The sequence below is a fragment of the Vigna unguiculata genome, chromosome 11 (genome assembly GCF_037176805.1).
Source record: "Vigna unguiculata cultivar grain cowpea cultivar isolate G323 ecotype 2 chromosome 11, ASM3717680v1, whole genome shotgun sequence".
Lineage (NCBI taxonomy): Eukaryota > Viridiplantae > Streptophyta > Magnoliopsida > Fabales > Fabaceae > Vigna > Vigna unguiculata.
This window is the reverse complement of record NC_140802.1, coordinates 10,762,841-10,775,869: the sequence shown is the minus strand read 5'-3', so window position 1 is coordinate 10,775,869 and position 13,029 is coordinate 10,762,841. Positions and strand designations below refer to the sequence as shown.

Sequence of the window (13,029 nt, the reverse complement as noted above, 5' to 3'; positions counted from 1 at the left end):
AGTAGTAATGAGAAAGTTGAACTATCATTATTAAAAGAACCTCCTTCTGTTCTGAACCAACTTCTTACTGATATTAATTCAGTATAAGTAAGAACTACTAGTAAAACATTAGAAAATATAACATGGTGTTAGCATTTTTCTCCCATGGAGAAAAGATAGATAAGTCTATTAATAATGGACGAGGTCCACCAAATATAAAAAATATATGGTCAATCATAGCATAGAATTAGAAGTCATTTACCACTAGTTAGTGTAATGTCAAAGTTTGTACAACTATACATTTATGATATTGAGAATGAATTGCATAATAGAATCTAATATGAGGTTAGTTTCTACATATAATAAATTACTAGTCCTTCTACCCGTGCAACGCACGGGTTTTTTTTATATGTAATAATTGTGGTCATAGCAATGGATTTTTGGAGATTTAATAATCTATATGATGATAATCTAATGTTTTAAAAAGATGTTGACGTTTATCAATGGAATAGATCAATTTAGAATGTAATTAAAGTTGTATGTCTCATTAAGATATGATTTCATTGAATATTGTCGTCAAGCACCAACAACAAAAATATGACTAATACACTACTTTGTTAATATAAGAATTAAAAAAGAATAAATTACATACCTAGAATGTATCCTTTGGTATTGAAGTTCATAACTTCCTTTTGTACACAATGACTTCTTTATTCAACTTTTTCAGTACAATGATTTTCCTACATGGCAGAAAATAACATAAATCAATTGATATATATTTATAACAGTTTTGAAATGAAAAATAAAATTCTAAATGACATACCTATAATTGATTTCTTTTCAAAGAGTTTCAAAAATTTCTTTGTACACAACGTTTTTAGTTGTGTTTGTTACCTTTCCATCTTCATCCAATATAAGTATTTTCAATCCTCTTTTGGTTTTGACTCTAGAAATAGCAACATATAGTTGGCCATGTGTGAATACAGGTTGTGGAAGATAAAGGCCAACTCTAGAAAGCGTTTGTCCTTGACTTTTGTTAATCGTCATTGCAAAGCATAAAGATATCGGAAATTGTCTTCTTTGAAATTTGAAAGGCAACCCTGAATCAGATGGCACTAAATCCATTCTTGGTATAAAAATGCTGTCACCAATGTTTTTTCCAGTAATTACAGTTGCACATATTACATTCTTGCCTAAATGTTTGACTTGCAATCTTGTGCCATTGCATAAACCTTTTGCTTGATCAATGTTTCTCAAGAGCATAATTGGAACACCTGTTTTCAACTTCAGTTTATGATTTGGTATCCCTGAACATTTGATATCATTTAAAAATTTAGATGTAAACCATTCAGATTGCACTTCATCTTGTTCATCAGATTGGCAAGGTGTATCTGAACTTAAATAAGTCACCTCATCACCAACAATTAAGGACAACATGAAATCATTTACTTGCTCTACAGAATCATTTGTTGGGCACAAAATTGCTCCATCATCAAAATAATTAGGATTCAACATGTTAAACACAAATTCAGGATAGACAAATTCAACCAATGACAATAAAGGTAAATCTGTGTTTGTAATTAGGATCTGTTCGGGAATTTCAACAATGCACTCACCATTCTCATTTAGATCCATTTTTGCGTCTCCAATCTTCAAAATCCAATCAGCAAATTCTTGAATATCATTGGCTGTTTCAGTATTTGATGTAGTACTTAATCTCATGTTCTTGGATAACTTTAGCACTTTACAACAATTCCATAACTCTGAATAGTTGATTGATGATTTTATGATATCAAACTTAGATCCTTTTTTGATAACTGGTAGAATTTGTCTAAAGTCACCTCCTAACACAACTGCTTTGCCACCAAATGGTTTGTCTTTATTAGCATCATCAACATTTCGCATAATATCTCTTAGTGTTCTATCAAATGCCTCAAAACACATTCTATTCATCATTGGTGCTTCATCTCAGATAATCAAACTGGTAGCCATAAGAAGTTTTGCCCTAAGACTACCTTGTGCTATGTTGCAAGTTGATTCTTCATTAATTAACAGTGGGATGCAAAAGGTAGAGTGTGTTGTTTTTCCACCAGGAAGTAATAAAGAAGCAATTCCACTTGATGCTACGTTCAAAACAATCATGCCTTTGCTTCTTAGACCAGCCGACAATGTCTTCCACATAAATGTCTTACCTGTACCACCATAGCCATATAAGAAAAAGAATCCTCCCTTCTTTGAAAGAACTGCTGTCATGATATGCTGATATACATCAATTTGTTCATCATTGAGTGCTTTAAACAAACTGTCATGTTCTCTCGCCATGTCTTGTTTATTATATTGCAGCTCATCAACAATAAATCTATTATTGAATGTATGTACATCTGAAAGATCAAGTTGAGGTAATGAAGGATAATCTTTCAAACTTCTACCATTTGACATTAGCATTTCCTCTATTTTCAGAAGACATAATTTTTGTAATTCAGCAGTCTCAATTTGAAGACCTGCAAATACAGATATATAATAATCATATACATATATATAATATAATAATAAACAACTAAACTTGAGAAGATCTGTAAATAAGTAAAGAACAAAAAATACAGATTATGAATCTGTAAATTAATATTGTCTATAGTTTGAGAAGACATGCAATAAGTAAATAAAACAATTAAAATATATATGTATACGAAATTAAAAGAAAAAATATGAAGTACCTGGTAAGTTCATCTCCTTCCTTTTTTGGTACAAAATTCCATCACATAAGATACTCCAAGTAGAATTCCAAACTATATCTGGTTTAGAAATTGTATTCATGGACAACAAAGTAACAAATAATCTTCTAAGTTGATACCCACAAGCAAATTCACTTGCTTCTTTGATTGCATCAATATATTCTTTGTCATCAGCCAACAATCCCAAAACATAGCAAGCTTCTTGGTATGTTTCATAATACTTTCCATCAATTGTCTTAATGCTTTCATAATCAATACAACCTTTTTGAATGGTCAGTAATATCCTCAAATAATAAAGTTCTCCAGACCCAGGAGGAATATAAGTAAGTCTACCAATGTTGTAGCCTTTCTTCCTTGGTTTCCATTCTTTTTCTTTGGCAAACCACACAAATTTACTTGGAAATTCTGAATAAGTCAATTGTTTTCCTTCATCATAGACTTTGTTAGCCTCAAACCAAGCTAGAAACATTGTGTTAGCATTTTCGTATCTGTTGAAGACCACATTAATATCATCATCATCTTTAAACAAAGCTGATTGTTGGCCAGGAAGATGAAAGGTCAATCTATGAACAGGAGGCCATCTGTGATGGATGTCAAAAGCAAATATTCTCCAAGCAGCTTCACATGGTGATAGATACCTACAGTCGTAATACCTTTTGATCTCATCAATAATGGTTGATTTTTCAGACTGTGCAGAGTTGTTGCTAATTTTAAGAGTAGCTCTGTCCGGACCTTTGTTCACATATTTGAACAAATATTTGATTGAATTGGTCTTGTTGCAATACTCTGTATTGACGTGTGCTTGATACCTCATTAGAAGTGGTGGATTGTAGGGAACAACACTTCTATTGTCCAGCTTAATTCCATTCTTCTCAACAAATCTACCATTATCAAGTCTTCTATAGCATGGATATCCGTTTTCATCAATTGAAGTCGAAGATGTGAATTTTTTTGGATAAAATTTAGAACATCTTCCTTCCTTCATGCAAGGTGAATTACGTCTTGCAGGTCCGCATGGTCCATGAATCATGTAACTTGAGACAACTTTTTCCAATTTGGGGTACAGATCAGAATTTGGCAATTCAGCTGATATTACTTTATCAATATCAGTTGAATTCTTCAACTTGCTTTCTCCATCCAACCATAAAAGTATATGCGCATGAGGTAGACCTCTTTTTTGGAATTCTACTGTGTACATTCCTGCATATATAAATAAAAAGTAAATATAGTTGTTAGAATTAAATTTAAGAGAAAATTATATAATGTATATAACTTCATATATAACATACCTGCAGTGCTTTTTCCAAAGAAGTCATTTTTCTTAAAATCTGTCATCATTTCATCCAGCTTCATTTTGAACACTCTACATACAATATCAGGTCTATTCGAAGCTGATAAGCCTTTTGCTAAGACAAATTCTTTTATTTCACTCCAATTGACATTGCATGTTATAGTAATGAACAAATCAGGATATCCAAATTTTTTACGAATTGCCATAGCATCTTGACAATTGTTGAACATGTATCTGGTACCACCAGTGAAAGAAGCAGGCAAGACAATACGTCTTCCAATTAAAGAAGGATCTGTCTCTCCTCTATTAACAGCTTCTTGTAATCCATTAAGAATATCACAGCGAATTAACTTCTGATTCGCTCTGATGAATGACAACCTTTGCGCTTCAACCATTGTATAGCAATCCACCAGAAACTGTTGGAACAATCTGCATGCATTCACAATATTTCCTGCTTCTACAGCTCTTTGTTGTATTCTAAAGGCAATAAATTCTCGCAAAGAAATTCTAACTCTTACCCTGTATTTTGTTTTTGAATGACATTCTCTTATTGGTATATCCTCTTGATAACCATCTTCTCCATATGGAAACATGAGAGGATATTGCAGTGGAATGAAAGCGGTGTGAGTTTCGTGCAGTCTGGTTAATTCACCAGAACATTTTTTGACCACTATATCTCTGCCTACATCCATATTGCCAAAATCACCAACTATAAGTGCAGCTATTTCATCACATGAAGGTGTATTGTAGACTCTAGGGTCTTTGTTTCTGCCTCTAAATAGTCTTAGCGTGAAATCTGATTCCATATGTTCCAGTGACAAATCTCTTACTCTTCTAAAAGTTTTCGCAAGAACATTGTGATTGTCAATCATTTGAATCAAATCAGCAACCAATGATTCATCTATAACAGATTCCTTTGTGTTTGAACTAAAAAATAATAAAGAGAAAGCATGTCAACACATATATTTAAATATTTCATATAATGAAATTATTTAATATATTGACTGACCTGAAATGCTTGACTCTGTTAGTCATTTCATTTTCGGTATCATATATGTAGAGCTGTGCAAACTTTGGCTTTGATCCATGCTCTGGCAATAAACTGCCAATACGGTGATAGTTCTGTCCATTCAGAATAAATTGTGGAGGAGCAGAACCATTGTTCATTGAATTATCAATCTTACCACCAATTGAAGTAAATGCAAACATGCTATTGTATACTCTTATGTTTTGTAAAAATGATTTGCTTCTCTGATCTTCACCATTTAACAAACCTTCAAGAAGATTAGGTGGTCTTTTTAATAGTGGAATTTGTACTTTTCCCTTTTGACAACACAATGAGAATTCAACTCCCTTAGATGTGTTACATTTTTCTGCTCTTTCTTCATACCAAAGTTGAGCTTTACAGTATTGGCATTCCAAGCAAGGTTCTCCAATATTGAGCAATTCTGAAAATCAATATAAAACATTAGAATGAAGCTGCGAATATTTTAATCTGCAGTTATATACAATTGTGTTGGACATTATGTACCTTGTAACTCTCCTTTGCAATACAATTCATTTGTAGTTGTAGTACTTGTATGATGTTCTTCAATATTAGTAAGATGAAAACTAATTAATGATTTAAAAGGAATTTATATTAAAATCAATAAGTTTAATATCAGAATTACCATCATCTGTTATTGTTGCTGAATCATCGTTTGTTGTGTCTGAATTATTATGTTGTCTTGTTGTTTCATCATCAAGATTGAATCTGTTTTGAAGTGATTGTATGACTTGAAAAGGATATTTCACAACTTTATTCTTAGAAACAGAATGCGACCCAGTTACAACATCTGATCTCCAACCTATGAAAAACAACCAAAAACAATTGTCCTACCTGCATTGGCATTGTGAGTATGAATCCAAATGTAATTACCTGCACTGGAATTGTTCTTATTTTGTCCATAATTTCTCTGACTGTTATTGTTAAAAGCTGGAGTCATTCAAAAACATTATATAAAATCTAAAATTGTCATTTCAACATGTATATATCAAATTAAGAATAATGTACAAATATACCGAAAGGACTATGGTAAGTTAAAGTAGAAGTTGCAGATTGTGAAGTGATTTGTTGTTCAACTAAAGTACTTGAAAAACTTGCGAATTTGTTCACAGTTTCTGCATTGAAACGAAGGTTAGTTTAAAGTGGTACGGAATTAATATTCTTCATAAACAATATTAATGTTAAGCATTCGAAGAACTTCACAACTGACCAATTTGACTGTGAAATAATGAATTTATATTGTGAAGGTTGTTGTTGTTGTTGTCAACATCTGGAAAAGGATTATTGTAGAAGCATTGTTATTAAAGAAATTAAAAAAAAAAGACTTCATTGATTAAGTTAAAAACATTCTTTAAAGATATAGATTAGAAAGAAAAAAACTTACTAATATCCAACTGTTGTAATGGATTCCTGTCTATATTTTGGTGAAATGATGTTTGTGATACAATTGGTTTATCTGTGAGTAAAACAACAAAGATGATTGAGTATGCATCTGTGTTGTGAAGTTAAAATCCAAAACATACATATGGTTTGAGATGTATATATATATAAAAAGAAATTGTGAGATTTATTTACTTTGAGACGTATGGTTTGCAAATCTAGTTTTCTTTCTTGCATTCTCTTTTTTCTCATCTGCAACATAAAAAAAAATAGAAACATACAAATGCATCATTTCAAAATAAATGATTGATGAAGAATTAGAAAACATAAATGGATTAAGTAAGATGTTAATGACTTACATGAATGTTGAGGATTTTTTGCATTCAACCTCTGTTGTAGCAACAGTTTCCTTCTCAGCCTTGCATTTTTACAATCGTTATGCTCCATTACAGTACAAAAATGTTATGGAATAGTTTCAAAGGTTACAATGGAAGAAGCAAAAATAAAGGTAAGTTGACTCAATGGATGAAAAAGTGTTTACTGTTTTATTCCTATATTGGTGAATGTTTTTGTTAAACTTTTTGGTGTAGCTTGTACCTCTAATCACAATTGTGGAAACAGAAATATATGTAATTATAGTACGAAGCAGTTTTTTGAGAAGAGAAAAAGATAAAAATAGAAGACAAACATAAAAAACAGAAAGAGCATGCAGTACTGAGTGTTACTATATCAGAAACATTCATATATATAGCACTTATTTCAGAGTTGATTTGTTCTTGCAACTAAGAAAACATTTCCTTTTTATGTAGGTACAATCAGACGTTTTTTTGAGTCAGTACTATATATAGTAAAACAAAGAGAACTTTTTCAAAGGAATTATGTACAATCTTAACATCATTATGTATAAAAATGATAACATACAGTCAGTGTACGCACATACTAAAGCAACATACATCCATACATATGATTATAGACATGATAACTTTTCATTATTCCTCCAACTATATATGTTTCAATTTCATCATATATATCTCATTTGAATTATAGAACAAAATAATTTTATTTCTGAATATGATACCATAACAGAGAAGCTTCAAAGAGATTTCATTGATAAGAAGGTAGAACTATACATATGCATTGCTGAAAATAAAAGAACTTCTAGGTTGAAAACTACATAAGTGGCAGAAATAAAAAAAATAACTATTTATTAAAACTGTAAATTAAAAATTACAATATGTTAGCACTTTGACATTCTGATTGCTTTTCATGTGGTCCACCTCAAACACCAAGTCAATAGTTTGATGAAATCCATGAGCAGTACAAAATTCCTTCCAGCCACTTCCAATTTTGCTAGACTTCTTAGGATGATTTCTCAACAACAGTTTGCACTTCACTGTTTTACGCGGTCCATAAAGATAAATGTATTTAAAACTTCCTTGACGAAGATAATTGCCAAAATCAGCTGGCAAATCCTAAAAAAGACATAAAGTATTAATGAAATTAGTATATGGATTAAATTTTAAAAATAATTTCGAAATATGAATGAAAATATGATACAAACATCCATTTAGTAAAAAATTTGAAATTTATCTCACCAGATGGCTAGCATTGCATTGATTTGGATTCAGAAATATTTTGAAATGCAACTTCGGTCCATTGAAAAGGGGTTGATCTGCCTGAATTCTATTAAGAAAACGTGCAATAGACAAAGGTTTGCATTTACTGGGAAAAATAGTGATGTGGAAGCAAGAATCACCAACATATCCAAAATAAATAGTGTGAAAATCGTGAAGATCATATATGTGCCTTAAGTCAGTCCATCCTCCAATTAGCATTGGTTTTTGTAAATTCTTGTTATAAGCAACCACATGTCTATTGCCTTCTTCATCTCTTAAAGTCCATTGACGCTGAAGATCGTCATCATAAAGAATGGCGAATGCACGATCAACAAAACCAACAACCTCGAAAGACAGAATTTGTTTAAGAAAAAATTGGATTAGTTAACGTTAAAAACAGGATATTGTAAAAGAGAAGAAGAAATCCTTCTATGCAATAGAAGGAGTAGAAGAAATCTTGTAAAAGAAGATATGTCTGAAAAGTTTGACAATGAACTTACCTCGTCCTGAAGGTGAATAATAGAGAACTGGTACCTACTCATTCTATTAATAACATCATCTTCATTGAAGTTGTTTTCCATTTGGTTGGACTTTGAGAGAGATAGTACAGAAAAAGTTTGAAGAATGTATAATATCCTTGAACTGATCTTGCCGTCTAATGTTCATGGTAGAATGGAGATGAATATTTATTTATAGAAGACCAATGACAGATGAAAAGATGGGACGATTCCAAATAGATTCTTCAACAGTAATGTAATTATTACTGCATTGGAAAACTGGAAGAAGATAATAACAGAATAAAACTTTAAAAATATATAACGTTATTAAAAATATATTAAATTATTCTATTACGCTACAAATATAATAATATAATATATGTAATATAAACCAATAACAAAATTCCAAAAATAAACTTCTGTAATGTATAATATTATACGTATAAATTAAATATTTCATTCCTACTTGTTGTATAAAAAAATGTCAAATATATCATAGAAGGTTTAAAACTTACTAATTAACAGAAGATAAGCCAAAAAAAGTATTCAATAAAAAATGTATATGGCATCCAATTCTGTTGTCAAAACTTAAAATCTGTCAACAGATAATTCCTTTGCCATATTTATATTATTTATGAAAAGTAAATATTATCAAAAATAAACATTAGAAATAATTTTATGAGAAAAAATATAGATATGTTATTTATGAGTGGCACAAGTTTAAAGAAGAATTCTTTTACACAAAAAAGAGGTTATTTAGGACTTCCATTAAATGATGCTACAAAATGAAATCAATTTCAGCAAGTTTTGATGTAGCTGGTAGTAATCTTTGTTGACAAAAATTGAAAAATGTCAACAATATCTTGTGCACCAGCATATAAAATATTTTAAATTCTAAATAATTAAACTCAAAACCGCATAATATTGTTATCATGAAATTGAACATAGAAGTTGAGGTTCAGATGAAATTAAAGATCAAATTTAACATAGAAGTGGATGTTCAGAGGAATTTAAAGACAACAAATAACGTAGACATATTACATCCCCAAAATGAAAGTCATAAAAATAATAGTCTTGGAATAGAATAACTAAAAGTGGATCTCAAATCGCTGATTTTTCCTTCTTAATATTTCTTTTTAAAAGCTTCAATGGAACATTGTCTTCTTCGATGGATTCAAGTGATGCAGTCTTCTTTCCAGATTCTCTCTTATGTGAACTGCTAGCATCATCGTTGGTTGGATTATCTTGGATTAGTTCAGGTGATTGGGATCCAGACTCAATTGTTTCTTTGGTAAATCGGACTAATAAATCCTACAGTATTAAAAGTAAATTTATTAAAACAAAATCGACATACCAAAATGAACACATTATTAAAATTATTAAAGAAATCATTGATTTGAAAAACATGAATATAAGTTGTATACCTCTGAAATATTAACGGTGGACTCATTCACTATACGCAATTTTTCCCTACTAAACTCACCATTGCCAGCATAAACATCCTTCAAATAGGTAGAAATAATGAGATGATAGAAAAGAAAAAGATGACTGCATTATAAAGAGATTATAATGTAATAAATATTATCTTAAATTACATCTTACCACAGATTTCAACGAAGAATCATTGAATTTGTCAATGATATCATCATCAACACATATTTTCTTCACTCTGAAAGACTGTTCAAGTTTGAAATTCTGATCGTTCCTACTTTCAACTTTAAAAAGCAGACTTCTATCAACTAACTCATCAAACTGCTTAGGCAAATTTCCAGAAGAATTCATCTACAAAAAAAAAAATAATTAAACCTTGTGTAATTAAATATATAAGTGGACATATTGAAGAGTATACCTTATCATGAGCGTCTAACATATCAGCACAAGTTTTTTTGAAAAGGGTAGTTGCATCCCTATCAAAGAGGACAAATGTGGTTGAATCGGAAGAGTCCATAACTCGGATCTTAATCCTATATCTGAAAATTGATAAATAAATTTCATCAACTTGATAAATAAATTTTACCATGTTGTTTGAAATTGACATTAATATTAAAAAACAATTCGTTAACCTTGGAAAGACCTTTATAACATGCTTGTTACACTTTTCACAAAAGAACATCTTGGAATCTGGATAAACAGCTTTGTTGCACACACAAGCAGTATACCACCAGTCATCGTCAACCAAGATATGCTTAATTGTTCCAAACAATATGAAAGTGGTGACCTTTCAATATAAAAAACATTAATGAATGTATTATTGTGAATAAGAAAAATTGCACAATGATACAAAAATATATTCTAACCTCTTTACAATCTTTTAGACCTTGAATGTTGGTTCTAGGTGTAAGTGTTAAAAAGTCCTCTTCGACAGTATTTTTTGAAGTCTGAGAAAGTTGCGTTAATCCTTGAGAGAGAGATTCATTGTTCTCAAACATTCTGTGCAAAAGGAAATATAGTTATACTCATAAAAATTAAATATATCATTGAATATATGTATATCTGAAATATCAAGTTCACGCAATCAAGGATAATTTGCATTACAAAGTAAAGAAAATATAGTGTATGTCATATCTGAAATATCAGATACACTATATTTTTAAATATAAATTTCGAATAAAAATTACCTTGATTTAAGTTCAGATGCTTCCTTGAAGTTAACATTGTACTTAATACGGGTGCAGAACTTACAATTTTGAACTTGAACCTTATCTATATTTAAAAATATAGTCTATGTGAGAGTAACATGGAATAAGTAGTACAAAGTACTTTGTAAAAGTAATAAGAAAATTTTACCTTGAAAAGTTTTGACTTTCGCAAATTCTATACTTACAGCAGTATTTTGTACTTCTCCACTCGAAAGAAATACATTCAGTTCATCGACATAAATACCAAACAAAGTACACTCTATTCGAAACCTAAAAATTAAAGTGCAATATAATGTGAGGTAGTTATTTCGAAAGAAATATAAAAAGGAATTTAATATAGTATAGTATAGATATACAATACCCATCGGCTTCTATTGCTATGACATTTAATTTTGTTGTCTTTCCATCAACTTGCAATTCTCTTTCAGTCCCCACTTTGACCAGTAATCCCAAAATATCTAAAATGCATTGTATATGTGTTAAATCAGATACTTTAACAAAAAATGTTTATTAAGAAATAAATTAATAGTTACGGAACTAAAAAGATTTACTTACCAACCAAATAATCAGTATCAAATGCAGAGGTTGTCAATAAAGACAAAGGTGTGTATTGTGGTTTAATATCAGGAACCAAATTAACATTAACCAAAGAAACTTTTGTACCAAACTGGAAATTTATCTTATAAGGGTGGTGTGTTGTTCTGTATATTCCAGAATTCGGAGCAACACTGAAGTTTTGTATTGCATAAACATGGCCTTCAGAAATGTCATTTTGAAATTTGTAAATTAGAGTACGTCTAATTGAAGCATGTATTTTAGAACCCTGAAACACATAAAAAGAACATTTACCATACCACTATTTAATTCATACAAATTTCTAAAGGAAAGTAGGTGTAATGGAAGAATTTAAAGAATAACAATAATAATAACCTCTTTGTCTTGAATAACGAACTCCATGGAAAAAGGACACCTTTGTTTAGTGAAATCAGGAACAAACCATGAACGAATGACCCTAGCGATAATATTCCAATTTTCCTTCTGGGGGCTTACTTCGCTTATGCTCTAGCTTTGGTTTGGAACTTCACAGAGAGACATGTTGAACTCAGAAGAACAATATTGAAAAGTGAAAAGTAAAAAAAACCGGATTAGATTGGAGACATATTTATACTTACATACATAAATAAGGAACTAATAAGACAAAATTGTTATGCATACAACTAAAGTAAAGAAATACCAAAAAAAGGTTGAAATAATACCTTACTTATCGATTGTATTTTTTATTAGTCAAAGGAGAGTAAAAGAAGTTAAACGATTAATCAAGACGTGGATATGGAAATTTTTGAAATGGTAGAAGAAAGCAAAAAGTAGAATATATTCAAATAAGGACTCTTGAAACATGGTGTACGAACGTTTTGACAGAAGTCATGGGAATATATATTGGTCAACCCTGCAAATAACCTCTATTGATGTCAGAAGGAATAAAGTATTGATATTCATTTATTGAAAGGTTTCATAGTAAAGGAAAATTCAGAGAAAAGCATTCTGATGAAAATAAAGCATGAAGCACATTACTTGAAAGTGAATAAAAAAAGGGTTGCCGTGATGGAGTAAGCAAAAAAAATTAAGCAAAAAACTGCATATACATGCATACATGCTGGTTTCTTATGCATTCACGAAAGAGGAAATGTAGAGAAAAGTGATACCAAACGATAATGTCTTAGACGAAATCTCAGAACTGCAAATGTCATATCATTTCGTCTGTAAAGCAAGACTACTATATTTGTACATAAAACAAATGAAGTACATACCTGTGATGACTGGAAACGTTAATGGCTTGTAAGAATACGTTA

At 30.5% G+C, this 13,029-nt stretch overlaps 1 protein-coding gene and 1 pseudogene across 1 annotated transcript; both read right to left on the bottom strand.

Moving 5' to 3' along the window:
* Window positions 1–816: 816 nt before the first annotated feature.
* LOC114195094 (uncharacterized) lies at window positions 817–8,624 on the bottom strand (annotated as a pseudogene).
* Window positions 8,625–9,641: 1,017 nt separating this feature from the next.
* LOC114195095 (replication protein A 70 kDa DNA-binding subunit B-like) lies at window positions 9,642–12,136 on the bottom strand. Its single transcript, XM_085669200.1, has 11 exons — window positions 12,110–12,136; window positions 11,735–12,002; window positions 11,541–11,637; window positions 11,328–11,449; window positions 11,159–11,243; window positions 10,838–10,970; window positions 10,604–10,758; window positions 10,390–10,510; window positions 10,143–10,322; window positions 9,965–10,042; window positions 9,642–9,851 (listed from the first exon to the last, which is right to left on the bottom strand). Exons 1-11 carry the CDS (start codon window positions 12,134–12,136, stop codon window positions 9,642–9,644), a joined length of 1,476 nt encoding a protein of 491 aa, XP_085525326.1.
* Window positions 12,137–13,029: the final 893 nt, after the last annotated feature.